This window comes from Rana temporaria, chromosome 1 (genome assembly GCF_905171775.1).
Source record: "Rana temporaria chromosome 1, aRanTem1.1, whole genome shotgun sequence".
Taxonomy (NCBI): domain Eukaryota; kingdom Metazoa; phylum Chordata; class Amphibia; order Anura; family Ranidae; genus Rana; species Rana temporaria.
The window spans coordinates 200,497,257-200,510,633 of NC_053489.1; the positions used below are offsets into that span (position 1 = coordinate 200,497,257).

Genomic DNA, 13,377 nt, shown 5'->3' on the forward strand with positions numbered 1-13,377 from the left:
TTTGCTTCTGGACATGGGGAGCAATCCAAACACCTAGGTGCATTGCAAATGGAGGACGTCAGATGGGGACAACATCTGCATGTTGAATAGGCTCATCTCCACTTGTCTCCTACTCATGATGCAGGAATTCTCTGCAATTGCTAGAAATGCTCTAATCACTCTGTGGAACCTACACACCCAAATCCAAGTTTTTCCTCATTTGCTTTGCAGACTCGAGAGGAAGGAATTTATTGTCTTCTGATTGTAAAGGGAGGCAGTGTACATTACTGGGGGAAGGGGGGAAATGTTGGAGGGGCAGAGGACACTACTGTGACACACTGTGTTCTTCATGCCATATTTTTATTGAGGGCTTATTAGAAAATGTATATACAAAAAAGGCACCACACCCCTTTGATCTTGCCCATGTTGTCCAGATAGATATCAGTCTCTTTAAGGTTGCCTACCCCTACTGGAAACATGCATCTGGAGTAGAGCTTGTTCTTTTGAAAAACAGACTTACTGACAAGATCGCCTGATGAAAAAAGAAGAGAGCCTAACAAAGAAGTCTTGCAGCATGCCTACTGATAGTGGCGTTGTCTGTAGCCTGGAATCATGTGATCGTCTGTATTTAGCGTCTATCCTGTTCTTTTTGGCTCTGCCAGGTGTGGCTAGACCCTTTTTTTTAGCTAAAAGGTGCATTACCACGACAAAATTTTAGGACCCACTTCACCCAGATATTTACTGACTTTGATTGCAGAGGCCACATGTGCAAAACTTGCAAACTAGGTCTTTAACCGCTTGCAGACCAGCCGCTGTCATTGTACTGCGGCAGGTCGGCACAATCCCGCAAGGCCTCGTAGCTGTACATCGACTCCTTTAAGCGGCATAGCAGGCGCGTGCCCTCTGCATTGCGGGGGTGCCAATGCTCGTGACCGACAGTCGCGATGACCACTGGCCACGAGTAAACACACAAATCCCTGTTCTGTGATGACAGACAGATCGTGAGTTCCTAATAGCTAGGAACCAAGATCTTTAATTTCCTCTAGGTCATTTCCCTCCCCCTTTAACATATTAAATATTTATGAGATTTTTTTGTTTTCTATATCCTTTAACTACTTCAGCCCCGGAAAAATTTGCTTCCCAATGACCGGGCTATTTTTTGCCATTTTGGCACTGCGTCACTTTAACTGACAATTGCGCGGTTGTGCGATGCTGTACCCACACAACATTGACATCCTTTTTTTCCCCACAAATAAGAGCTTTCTTTTGGTGGTATTTGATCACCTCTGTGATTTAAATTTTTTGCACTATAAACAAAAAAGGCGACAATTAAAAAAAAAAAAGAAAAACAATATTTTGTACTTTTTGCTATAATAAATATCCCCAATATTTTTTATTTATTTTTTAATCTCAGTTTAAGCCGATCTGTATTCTTCTACATATTTTTGATAATAATCATCACAATAAGCGTATATTGATTGGTTTTCGCAAAAGTTATAGCTTCTACAAAATAGAGGATAGATTTATAGCATTTTTATTATATATTTGTTTACTAGTAATGGCAGCGATCTGTGATTTTTATCAGGACTGCGATATTGCGGCGGACAAATTGGACACTTTTGAATTTTTTTTGGGACCATTGGCATTTATACAGCGATCAGTGCTATAAAAAAGCACTGTTTACTGTATAAATGTCACTGGCAGGGAAAGATAGATCAGTGTTCATACTTAAGCCTCGTACACATGACCGGTTTTCCCATTGGGAATACTGCCATGAGAGCTTTTGGCCGGGAAAACCGGCAGTGTGTATGCTCCATCGCAGTTTTCCTGACAGAAAAACTGCCGGAAAAAAAAAAGAGAACCAGCAGTTTTCCTATGGTAAACACTGCGATGGAGCATACACACAGCCGGGATTCCCGACCAAAGCTCTCATGGCAGTTTTCCTGTCGGCAAACCCGGTCGTGTGTAGAGGGAAAAAGTTACTGATCAGGTTCTCGAGGAAGAACGCAGGAAAGTGTTTGTGACTATAAACAATGTATTAATATAGATGTATTCCTAGTGCTATATACTTGTGATATTTATTATGTTTCCTCTGTGCTTTCTTATATTTATTTATCTGTGATTCAGGTTTACCTCCCTTATTGAGGGGTAAACACCCCAAAAAAAAAGTTGTGTTTAAGATGTTATATTTATATGTGTCTTCTTATTTATAATTGTAGTATTCCCTTCTAAATGATATGTGTTTTTGGATCTTCCCCCTCCCCCCCAAAAAAGGGGAAGAGGAGAAAGAGAGAAGAAAAAAAAACACCCAAACGTTCTTCCCTCCCCCCCAAAAAAAATAAGTGAGGCGGATCGTTCGACACCTTCCCATTATCTTCTAGTGACACATTCTCTACTTAGACATTTTAACAAAACATACCGTACATAAAAAACATACACATTAAAAATAAAAGCTGTGGATTGTTCCCCATCTTTCTTTTTTATAGTTTCAATCTCCTTTTTTCCGAGCTTCAAAAGGTTTTTGGTTTTATCGATCTATTTTTTGGTTATGATTTCCCCAGATTTTTTTTTATTTCTCCTGTTTATGCCTGATGTCGATCTACATATATTTTAAATATAACCAACAGCTAAAGCACCAAGAAACTCTCTCTTTGAATGGTATGTATACTTCTGTGTATGAATAAATCCCTCAGTTGAAAGAAGTAAACAGACACAGGATTATTTTAAAGATGTGTTTCATTGCATATCTACATTTCAGTTACATATACTGTATGTAGCTGTTATCAGTTTTTTCTGTATGTTGATACCAGTGACTACTAATGTGTCCCTTTAACTTGTAGCTTACTCCCATTGAGAAGTATGCGTTAAACTATCTGGAGGAATTCTATACATCAGGAGCTGCAGAGAACCCAGAGAACACAGAGGTTAGACTTTTGTCTTTACCCACTTCCATACAGAACATTTTCACCCCCTTCCTGCCCAGACCAATTTTTAGTTTTCAGCGCTGTTGCACTTTGAATGACAATTGCGCGGTCATACAACACTGTACCCTAATGAAATCTTTGTTCCCCCCCCCCCCCCCCCCACAAATAGACATTTCTTTTGGTGGTATTTGATCACCTCTGCTGTTTTTATTTTTTGCACTATAAACAAAAGAAGAGCGACAATTTTGAAAAAAAGATTTATCTCATTTTTTTTTTACTAATAGTGGTGGCGATCTGCGATTTTTATTGTGACCGTGACATTGCGGCGCACATATCGGACACTTTTGACACGTTTTTGGGACCATTCACATTTATACAGCGATTAGTGCTATAAAACTGCACTGATTACTGTATAAATGTGACTGGCAGGGAAGGGGTTAACACTAGGGGGCGCTAAAGGGGTTAATATGTTCCCTTTGAGTGATTCTAACTGTAGGGGGAGGGGACTCACAAGGGGAGGAGACTGATGTGTGTTCCTCTGTACTGGGAACACACATCGGTCTCCACACCTCTGACAGGAGGTGAATCTGTGTGTTTACACACACAGATCCACACTCCTGCCGTGATCGACGGCAAACGCGGGTGCCCGGCAGCCATTGCGGCCGCCGGGCACGCGCAAGGGTCACGATCGATTGCTGCACCTGGCACACGCGCACCCCCTAGTGTGCGCGAAACATAGGACGTCATATGACGTCCACCCGGAGGGAAAGACAGTTCCTGCCGACGTCATATTACTATGGCTCAGTAGGGAACTGGTTAACATTATAAAAAGAATACATTCAGTATATGTATTGCTTTGTTGTCATTGGTAGATGAAACTTACATAATAATTAGAAATAATTTTTAAAAAGAAACAAATATTATTCTGTTTTTCATGTAACATGTTATGCTTGTGATCTTCAGGAACAGAAAATTACAAAAAAGAAGTGGGAGGCTCTGCACCTGAAGGAGAACAAGGAGTGGGAAGAAAGAATGGCTTGGGAAGAAGCAGAGGAACAACTTCTTACCTACACAAGAGAGGATGCTTATAATAAGGTATCAGAAACCGTATTCAGGCATTAGCTTTTGTATTTTTTATGTAGCTTTTAGTACCGGGGGTTTATATAGTCCTACCTAAGAGACATAAACACGAGTCAAGCAATCATTATGGTCGCCTGTATAATTTTAGGCACATTGAGGCATATTAATATATATTACATTTTATTTATTGAAAAAATGCACAACATCAAAAAAAAGTACAAAAACAGCGATAAACAAAGAATGGACTAACGGGTATAAAACTTCAGGCATCAGGAACATTAAATTGGGAAACTGAAATTCAAGCCAGCCATTAGAGGACCAAGGGTGAGCATAAGTGACCAGCGAGTGGAAGGCCGCGTACACACGATCAGTCAAAACCGATGAAAACGGACTGAAGGACCGTTTCATCGGTTAACCGATGAAGCTGACTGATGGTCTGATGTGCCTACACACCATCGGTTAAAAAACCGACTGTGTCAGAACACTGTGACGTAAAACACACGACGTGCTAAAAAAAACGAAGTTCAATGCTTCTAAGCATGTGTCAACTTGATTCTGAGCATGCGTGGCCTTTTGACCGATGCTTTTGCATACTAACGTTCAGTTTTGAGCCATCGGTTAGGCGTCCATTGGTCAAATTTTAAAGCAAGTTCTCTTTTTTTTTGACCGAAGGATAACTGACCGATGGGGCCCACACACGATCGGTTTGGACCGATGAAACGGTCCTTCAGTCCGTTTTCATCGGTTTAGACTGATCGTGTGTACGCGGCTGAAGTCCACTGCACTTAAGTCCTAGTAAAGAGGCATTATACTGGTCTGGGATTATAAACGGGTTAATACACGATATGGAAAAATAAATAAAATAAAAATAACATTATCACGCTTGGCCATAAATAAAGAAAACAAACTGAATGAATTACATAAAAGGGAGGTAACCTCCACCAATATGCCAGATAAACAACGTCACATCTTGTGTCCAATCCCAGCAGGACCGAGCCTGTGGGCCAGAACAACAGAGAAAAGAAGCAGAGAGAAGAGAAAGAGCCAGGAGGAAAAATAGCATAAACATAGAACCAAAAAGAGAGAGGAAGAGAGAAGAAGAAAGGGAGGAGGAGAAAAAAAATGGAAGGGGGGGATAGAGAGGAAGGAGGGTCCACGGGGTGGGGCGGAACAGAGGCTTATTAAAGGGAGAGAAGCGTAGGGTCAAATCGTGAAGAGTGGTTGTAAGTCACCCAGGGTTGCCATACCAGAAGGAACCTATCGTGAGTATCCAATAATATGGCAGTGAGCTTCTCGTTAACCATAATGTCATTCACGCAATTTTTAACTGTTTCAAAGCTAAGGTTCAGGCTTTTCCAGGCCCGTGCTATGGTTAATTTAGTTACAGTAAAAACATGTGCTAAATAGAAACAAAAAACTGCGCTAATCCACCCTTAAACTAAAAAATCAGAGGCTGCAGCAGACGTGCGATACACAACATAGCAAAGGAAAAAACAAACAAAGCTGTGCCACATTAATCACAATTATAAGAAAATAACCCTTATAATGAGTAGTAATGATTGAGGTAAATTGGTGAGTCCATAAATGAATATTATCAGCATCAAAACAGTCAGTATGGATCCTCTAGTTAATACACTCATGCAGGTATTCCATGATAAACCACACCACCTTAGTGACAGGTAAATTTGACTGAAGTGATCCCTCCACCAATAAATGAGGCCGCTTACCAGAGGGCAAGCCAATTGAGCATTTGGCTATAACCCAGCCACGGCCTTTAATCCACAGGATCCCGGGGGAGAAGCAGCTCTCAGAAACTCTATGGATAACACTCTCCAATATGCATAGTTTATGAAACAAGAGAAGAGTGCACCATAGCGTGATTCCGTTATATAAAAAGCATTTTATTAAAAGTACAGATAAAGGGTACTCACAAACATTGCAGTAAAAAACAGCATTTGGTTAAAATCAGAATAAGCCGGCTGGCAGATACAAGGAGCCCTTCCTCCTTAGCGTGGTGACGTCACTGCGCGTCCTCTCAGACGCGTTTCGTCATCAATGGACGTTCTCAATGGGGGTAGGGCATAGCAGGCTAAACCTCGCTGTGATCTGCAAAGCAATAGCCGCGTGGGTGCCATTTTGGTTGAGGTAAAACAGCCCATAGTTAACAGTGTGGCGCCACATTGCAAGATGGCTAAAAGACCTCATCAAAAAATCAGTTTTGAAAAAGAGGACATACCATATTAAATAAAAACATTTATTAACATTTTTTTTTTAAATCAGGTAGAAAAGGACAACTTTTACAGCGTCATGCGTAATATTCACGGGAGACATAGCAAATTAGAAATGGCCTGGCACAAGCCACATGACTCAATGAACAAACCCCTCTCTAGCTCTCTATCACCATCTAGTGTTCCACTGGTGGAAACGCTACTGGGAAAATTAGAGAAGGGACTTTGGCTTCCTCCATAGGGATAAAACCAAAATAGTATAAGGAATTTTTTTTAATTTCTCATTATATGTCTACTAAAGCGCCAAGATCTCAAAATCAGCAAAACTAACAATGGATCTCAAAATCAGCAAAACTAACAATGGACCTCTCAAACCTGGAACAAGGCCATACAGAGTAAAAACACCTGTGAATGGTCAGATCATAAGAAAAAAGCACAAATGGAAAGCAGAAAAACCCTGGCCATACACTAACCAGGATCTTACGTACTGACCAATAGTGAATGTATTACCCCCCAACGGAGGGAAAAAATGCACCAAAGTGAATACTTGATGAAAAATTATATATGTAGGGGAGAGCCTCACCGTCCACCAAATGGTGAGGAGGCCACACCACCTACAAGTGATCGTGAGGCCACGAACTACCAATAGTTTTCTATAGGTGCCCAGTGTTCCATAATTAAAAGTATAAGATTAATTAGTGCTAATTAGTTTTAACTATTAATTTTAAACTTATATATAAAATAATGCCTAAAAAGTTTTTTTATGGGTATTTGTGAACAAAATATATATACATAAAAATATGAACCGCCTCTATTAGTGCAGATCACAGTGAGTTTACAAATTATGAGTTGTTAATAAACGCATTCACGTCGGTCTCTATGTTCAACCCATAGGGGGCATAAGTTCTTAGCGGATAGATCCAGCCCATTTCCATTTTCGAAATTTCTCTAACGAGATGACTCCCCCTCCAATGACGTTTGAATTTATCTATCCCTAAAAAGAGGGTTTTAGATGGATCCTTCCTATGCTTCAGCCTATAATGGTTGGAGACTGAGTGATTCTTAAATCCACTCAAGATGTTAGTAATATGTTCATTAACTCGAACCTGAAAGGCCCTTTTAGTCCGGCCCACATACTGCAGGCCACAAGGGCACTGCAGTAAGTATACTACGCCAGTAGAGGCGCACGTAATACAAGGCCTAATTTTGAGCTCCTTCCCTGTGGCAGTAGAGGAAAAAACTGTTACGCATCTTTGTGTGCTCAAATTCAGAGAGCAGACTCTACAGCGTCTACACCCATAGAAGCCTTTAAGTTGGTCAAAGAAACCAATACCCCTGATAGGGGGATCTATGACATTAATTGCCACTTGGTTTCTTAGGGACTGAACACCTCTAAAAACCACCCGAGGCTGGGGGGGTAAAACGTCCCCCAGTACCGGATCGCTTCTAGCAATATGCCAATGTTTTTTGACCAGTTGGGTAATGGCTCTGTGTTGCACTGAGTAGGTGGTAATAAAGGGAAGCCCATCCAGAAACCTGTCCCCCTCACCCATAGCTTTCTCCCGAAGTAGATCGTCCCTCTTAGTGGCCAGTACCCCATTCACGGATCCTTGTAAGGACTCCTCGGGGTATCCTTTTTCACGAAAACGGTCTGTCAGCATTCCTGCCTGAGCAAGGAACTGCTTAGGGTCAGAGCAGTTCCTCCTCAACCTAAGATACTGACTCTTTGGGACCGCCCTGAGTCATGCCTCATGATGGCAGCTATCCATAGGGATAAAGGAATTTCTATTGGTTTCTTTAAAGTAAGTGGAGGTAACAAATTGGCCCTCCCTCACCTCAATATTCAAATCCAAATAGTGAACACTAGTCTGGCTGGCCTCATATTTAAGTTGAATCCCTCTTTGGTTGTTATTGAGGGATATCATGAAGTCAACCAGATCTCGGTGTTCCCCGGCCCATAGGAGGAGGATGTCATCAATGTACCTTGCCCAAAGGGCAATTTGGGGTGTAGTCCTTGTACAGATGACATCCTCCTCCCACTTGGCCATAAAAAGGTTTGCCAGGCTGGGAGCATATTTTGCTCCCATGGCAACCCCCGTATCTTGTCTATAGAAGTTGCCGTCGAACCAAAAATAGTTTGACGCTGCCGCAAACCTAAGTAGGGACATCACGAAGTGCACTTGTTTGGGCTGGAGTCCAGAGTCCCTCGCAAGGAAGTACTGGACCGCCTCAAACCCCAAAAACATGTGCTGCCAGTTGGCGTTCAGGACGGAGGAGTACTGTAATTGGTTTCCACAGGAGGGCCTCAAAAGGGTATTACATTTTATTTTATAATAATTTTTGTATATGCTACTTGATCAAGTCACCCCCAAATAACAATGTATAATTAATATTTGTGGGTTTTTATTTCTACCAGGAATTTATCTGTGATGGTCCAGATGGGCAGACAGAAGTAATGCCGGTAAGTTGATGTCTAAACCCAGCAAATGCTAGCAATGCATACATTGCAAGCACTATGTTATCTGTTATGAACTGTTATTTTTTTTCCATCTAGATCTGGACACCACCAACACCTCCACAAGATGAGAATGACATTTATATAGACTCAGTTATGTGCCTGATGTATGATTCCAACTCCATCCCTGAGTCTAAACTGCCCCCTGTCTATGTGAGGAAGGAGCACAAGAGACACAAAGCAGATCCAGCAGGTGAGTAGTGTGAAAGCAGTTTAGAAAATGAACATCGTATTGGCTATACTTTCTCTCCTTTCTTTCCCTGTAGTTTTTACATTGATCCCTTGTTGGTCTTATTTAGTAGGACAGTAGAGATAACTGGTTGATTAGTTTTCCATCTGGGGGAACTCATCTTAAGTGTTCTGGGTTCCGAAAACATCAAAATAAAATCATTTTCAAAATGTCCTTGACCTCTAACCAGTACTTAAATGTTTAGTTGACCCTAACATTTAACCCTCAATCTACCTGTAAGCTATAAATTTAACCCATAATCTAACCCTTAAGGCCCAACTCCATGTTTTTAAACCCTCCTCTTCCCCTAATTTACATCCTGTAGTCTTCTGGCCAGTCCAGTGATGTCCTTTCTCTTCTTCCCTGGCTGCAGGAAAAGAGGAGGCATTGGATTAGGCATGGGTGGTCTGCGAGGGACAGTGGAGGAGGTAAGTTTTGCAGCCAGGGCGACACTGCTGGGCACTGATTTTTTTATAGAATTTTTTTAAATAACCAGCATGTTATACCTTCCTCCTCTGTGCAAGGGTTTTGCACAGAGTGGCCCTGATTCTCCTCTTCTGGGGTCCCCCAGCGGCGCTCCTGGCTCCTCCCCGCATCGAGTGCCCCCTCAGAGACCCGCATTCCAAGGGGACACCCGAGCAGACACAGACAGCGGGACTCGCCCCCACCCCTCTGCTCCCGTGTCACTGGATTTGATTGAAAGCAGCAGGAGCCAATGGCTGCGCTGCTATTAATCTAGCCAATGAGGACCAGAGACAAAGTTTGGAGCTGCTGTTCTCATCCCCGTCGATGGAACGATCGGGTTCAGGTAAGTTAAAGGTGGGCTCTGGGGGGGGGTTCACCTTAATGTATGGAATGCATTAAGGTGAAAAAACACAAGGGTTTTCAACCCCTTTAAGATGAAGTTGGTCTTTCAGCTTAAAGGTTACCACAGATTGGCTTATGCAAGAATGTAAATAATTAGTCTATATTTATTAGAACTGCGTTGGCTAACTTATGAAGTATTTATACTTTTCCCATATTTAGCTTTACTCACTTTGTCCCAGACACTTTAGCTGGATTGTTTGCCTTTGAACCACCCTGCTTCAAGCAATGCACACTTAGAAAATGAGAGAATGTGTGTGAAGTCAGAAAGTTGAAAACAAACTGTCAGACATCAGGTCACCTCAGACCGTCTTATTGCCTCAGCAACAGCAGTTCCTATATTTTGTACTGCTAATACAGGAATACAGCTTGTGTTTGCCTAATCTTGTAGTAAGAAAGGCACACACCTCTGGTAAGTGCGTTTTCCTGTATTAGCGGTGGTGGTCACATTGGATCAAAGATTTTTCTACACTTGGAAGAATAATACTGGTGATGGGAATTTTTTTAGTCATTACATCGTTGGATTGTTTTATTTGAACTTATTTTGTTTGAAATTGGTTTTGGTTAAATATATTTTCATGTATTGCTTGAGGGACTTTATTTAATCACGATTTTTATTGAATGATTTATTGTGTTTGAATTTTTACACTGATGAATAGTTAATATTATTTATTTAGCGCTATAATTATTATTTTGTTATATCACTTAAAGTTGTGTACACGTGGATTGGAAAGCAGCTGGTTCAGCAGGGCCGGCTGAATTTTGATCTGTGTGTGGTCCCCCCTTTCCTGATATCTGTCCAAAGGAACTGCTAGGAAACTTTTATTCGAACAGCTGCTGCAGTCAGTTAGCTGCAGCACTGATCAGTGTATTCTGACAGTGGAGGAGTTCTGCTATCAGAATACACAGCGGGGAGGATTCCTTCATCTACCTTGTTTGTGTGGGTCATGGAATTTGTTTTGATCTTTTATTTATTCAGCCCGCTGTCTGAACAAAAAACTGTGTGAGTATACTCAGCTTCATGTTTCCCTAAGCATACACTTTGACCTAATCGTGCACACTGATTTCATCCCTAACAGACCATTTTACACATATCATTGTTCTTTACATTGCCCTCTTAATTAGGCCCAAAGTTGTAAAAATCCAAATTGTCACATTAACATAGAGACCAGAAATAGCTGTATAATGTCACTAAATGTTATCTATAGAGGGCAGAGAAGAACTGGTGGATATGTCAGAAGAAGCAAAAGGTAAAGTGAGCTGTACTTCAAGATGCAGAGAAGAGGTTGTCACATAATGTATTGATACTGTAACAGTAAAAGAAATTGGTTAGCAAAGCTTCTAGTGGACAGGGAGAGATCAGTTTGTAAAGGGAAATTTTTTTTTATTTCTGAAGAAGTTTCATTGCCTTTAATCTATGGGCGAAATGCAACCACCTCCAAAATGTTCATTCACTTTGCTTTATGTCTTTATTTTAATATACTTATTGTATATACGGTATATTTTTAAATCTTGCTTTTACAATTAATCGCATTAGCCTTCTAGTCTGTGTAAAAATGGAACATATATTTTGTATAAATATTTTAATTTAGCTGCAGGCCGTAAGAAGAAACAGAGACATGGAGAATCAGTGGTTCCTCCCCGCTCACTGTTTGATAGAGCTACACCGGGTATGTTGAAAGTGAAGAGGGAGGGCAAGGAGCAGAAGAAGAATATCCTTCTCAAACAACAAGCCCAGTTTGCCAAGCCCCTGCCAACCTTGGTTAAACCAGCGAATGAATCCGGCCCTGATAATCCTGAGTGGCTCATTAGCGAAGACTGGGCTTTGCTGCAGGTGGGGACGATTTTAAATTGACACTCCATTCCTAACTGTTATTGGAACTTTTCAGGTTGCTTTCTAATTTATTCAGTAAGTCACGACATGTCTACACATCAGTCATGAAATATTTGGCTTTGGTTATGAGATTAAAGTGTTATTAAAGGTTTGGCTTAAAATAAAATAAAAATAACAAACAAGTTATACTTACCTGCTCTGCGCAGTAGTTTTGCACAAAGCAACCCCAATCCTCTTCTTCTTGGGTCCCACGCTCCTCCCCCTTGACCAGTGCCCCCAATAGCAAGCCACTTTCTATGGTGGCACTGGTACATAATATACAAAAACCTGGGATGGAACCCTTAGCAGGAAAGGTCACCCCCAGGGAAGAGGCTACTGTTGGTAAATCAAGGTCTATACTCAGAAGAAACAATTAATCTTTATAATTTATTAGGTATGAAGATACTACAAAACATGATGGAAAATATAAATAGTGTACTAAGACATGGAAAACATGGCTGAGCTGATGAGTAAAAAGGTATGCTACCGCGAAGGCAGTATAGCTAATGTCAGACTCACAAACAAAAAAACATATAACAAACATGTAACACATAAAACTCAGACAGTCCGGACACAAGGGTGTCACTTCTGTGATGGTTCACCAGGGCATACCCCTATCTATAATTTCCACATGATGCTATGTGTATGAGCCTAATGGATAGGTGAACAAATCACGGAGGTGACACTGCGGGGAGGGGGAGCAGGCTGTGAAAAAGGTGCCCTGAAGGGGTCTAAAATGAGAGTGCTGTGTGGACAGCTGTTGGTTGGAACAATGGAGCATGGGTAGGGCCCACCGTTTGGTGAATTATGCCCTGCATGCACGTATGTCCAGACCATTTAAAGTAGACATTCAGGGTTTTGGTTGGACTCGAGGGACTGCAGTTCTGCTATTGCGGATTGATGGTTGAACCAGACTGGTTATGTATGTGCAAAGTCCCACTCCTATGTTATGGACTCAAAGAGATCGAGACAGTTCCTAATGTGATTCACAGTTCCTGCGTAAAGGGTTCAGTAATGAACGATCCTCGCTTGTCAAACTTAACGTTGTTAAGATAATAATTGGATGGATCTTACCAGCTGTATAAGCTGCAATATAGATTATGACAGCGGCTCTTCCGATTGAATGCAGGGGTTGTGCTCTACCGTCTGGTGTTCCTGGTAGATAAGGGGACACGTCACTTGGAAATGGAACTATCGGAAATGCGGCTTGCACCGTAGATTGAAGAGGCAAATAGTTTGTGATACTATCTCATAAGTAGTTGCCTGTATTGGTGCACGCTGAGCCGGCAAACGATCGAGGAGAGTCCTTCAGAGTCCTTCAGCCGACAATCTCTCCTCCGTCACCCGCCCCCAGCTGGAAGGGGGAGTGTATGGATGTGTCTGGCGTCTGAGCGTGATGACGTCAACGCGTTTCGCAAATGACTTGCGTAGCTTCGTCTGGACGCTTGGAGGTGGGCAGTGCATCACTCCTTCTTAAACATCTTGTTGTGCACGCCCATTCTCCGGGACTTGAAGTCCTAAAATTATTCTCGGAGTGTTTGTTTGACAACAGTGTGTATTGTCCGTGAAGACTGACAGATACAAACCTGGAATGTAGGAACGGGGGTTTTTGTAAAAAACAGTAAAGTTGTTCTTCTTTAGATTGTCATTAAGAGGAAGGGGAAATACCAAGGACCGTCACTTTT

The 13,377-nt window shown here is 41.6% G+C and overlaps 1 protein-coding gene across 6 annotated transcripts in view; it reads left to right on the top strand.

The window, feature by feature from the left end:
• Window positions 1–13,377, top strand: part of LOC120935641 (E1A-binding protein p400-like) — a 290,514-nt gene that overhangs the window by 226,782 nt on the left and 50,355 nt on the right. For all 6 annotated transcript variants that reach the window (XM_040347697.1, XM_040347694.1, XM_040347700.1 and 3 more), the window contains 5 exons: window positions 2,820–2,903; window positions 3,867–3,998; window positions 8,628–8,672; window positions 8,766–8,919; window positions 11,412–11,653. In XM_040347697.1, coding sequence (XP_040203631.1) covers window positions 2,820–2,903; window positions 3,867–3,998; window positions 8,628–8,672; window positions 8,766–8,919; window positions 11,412–11,653 — 657 coding nt within the window. The remainder of the gene's footprint in view (window positions 1–2,819; window positions 2,904–3,866; window positions 3,999–8,627; window positions 8,673–8,765; window positions 8,920–11,411; window positions 11,654–13,377) is intronic.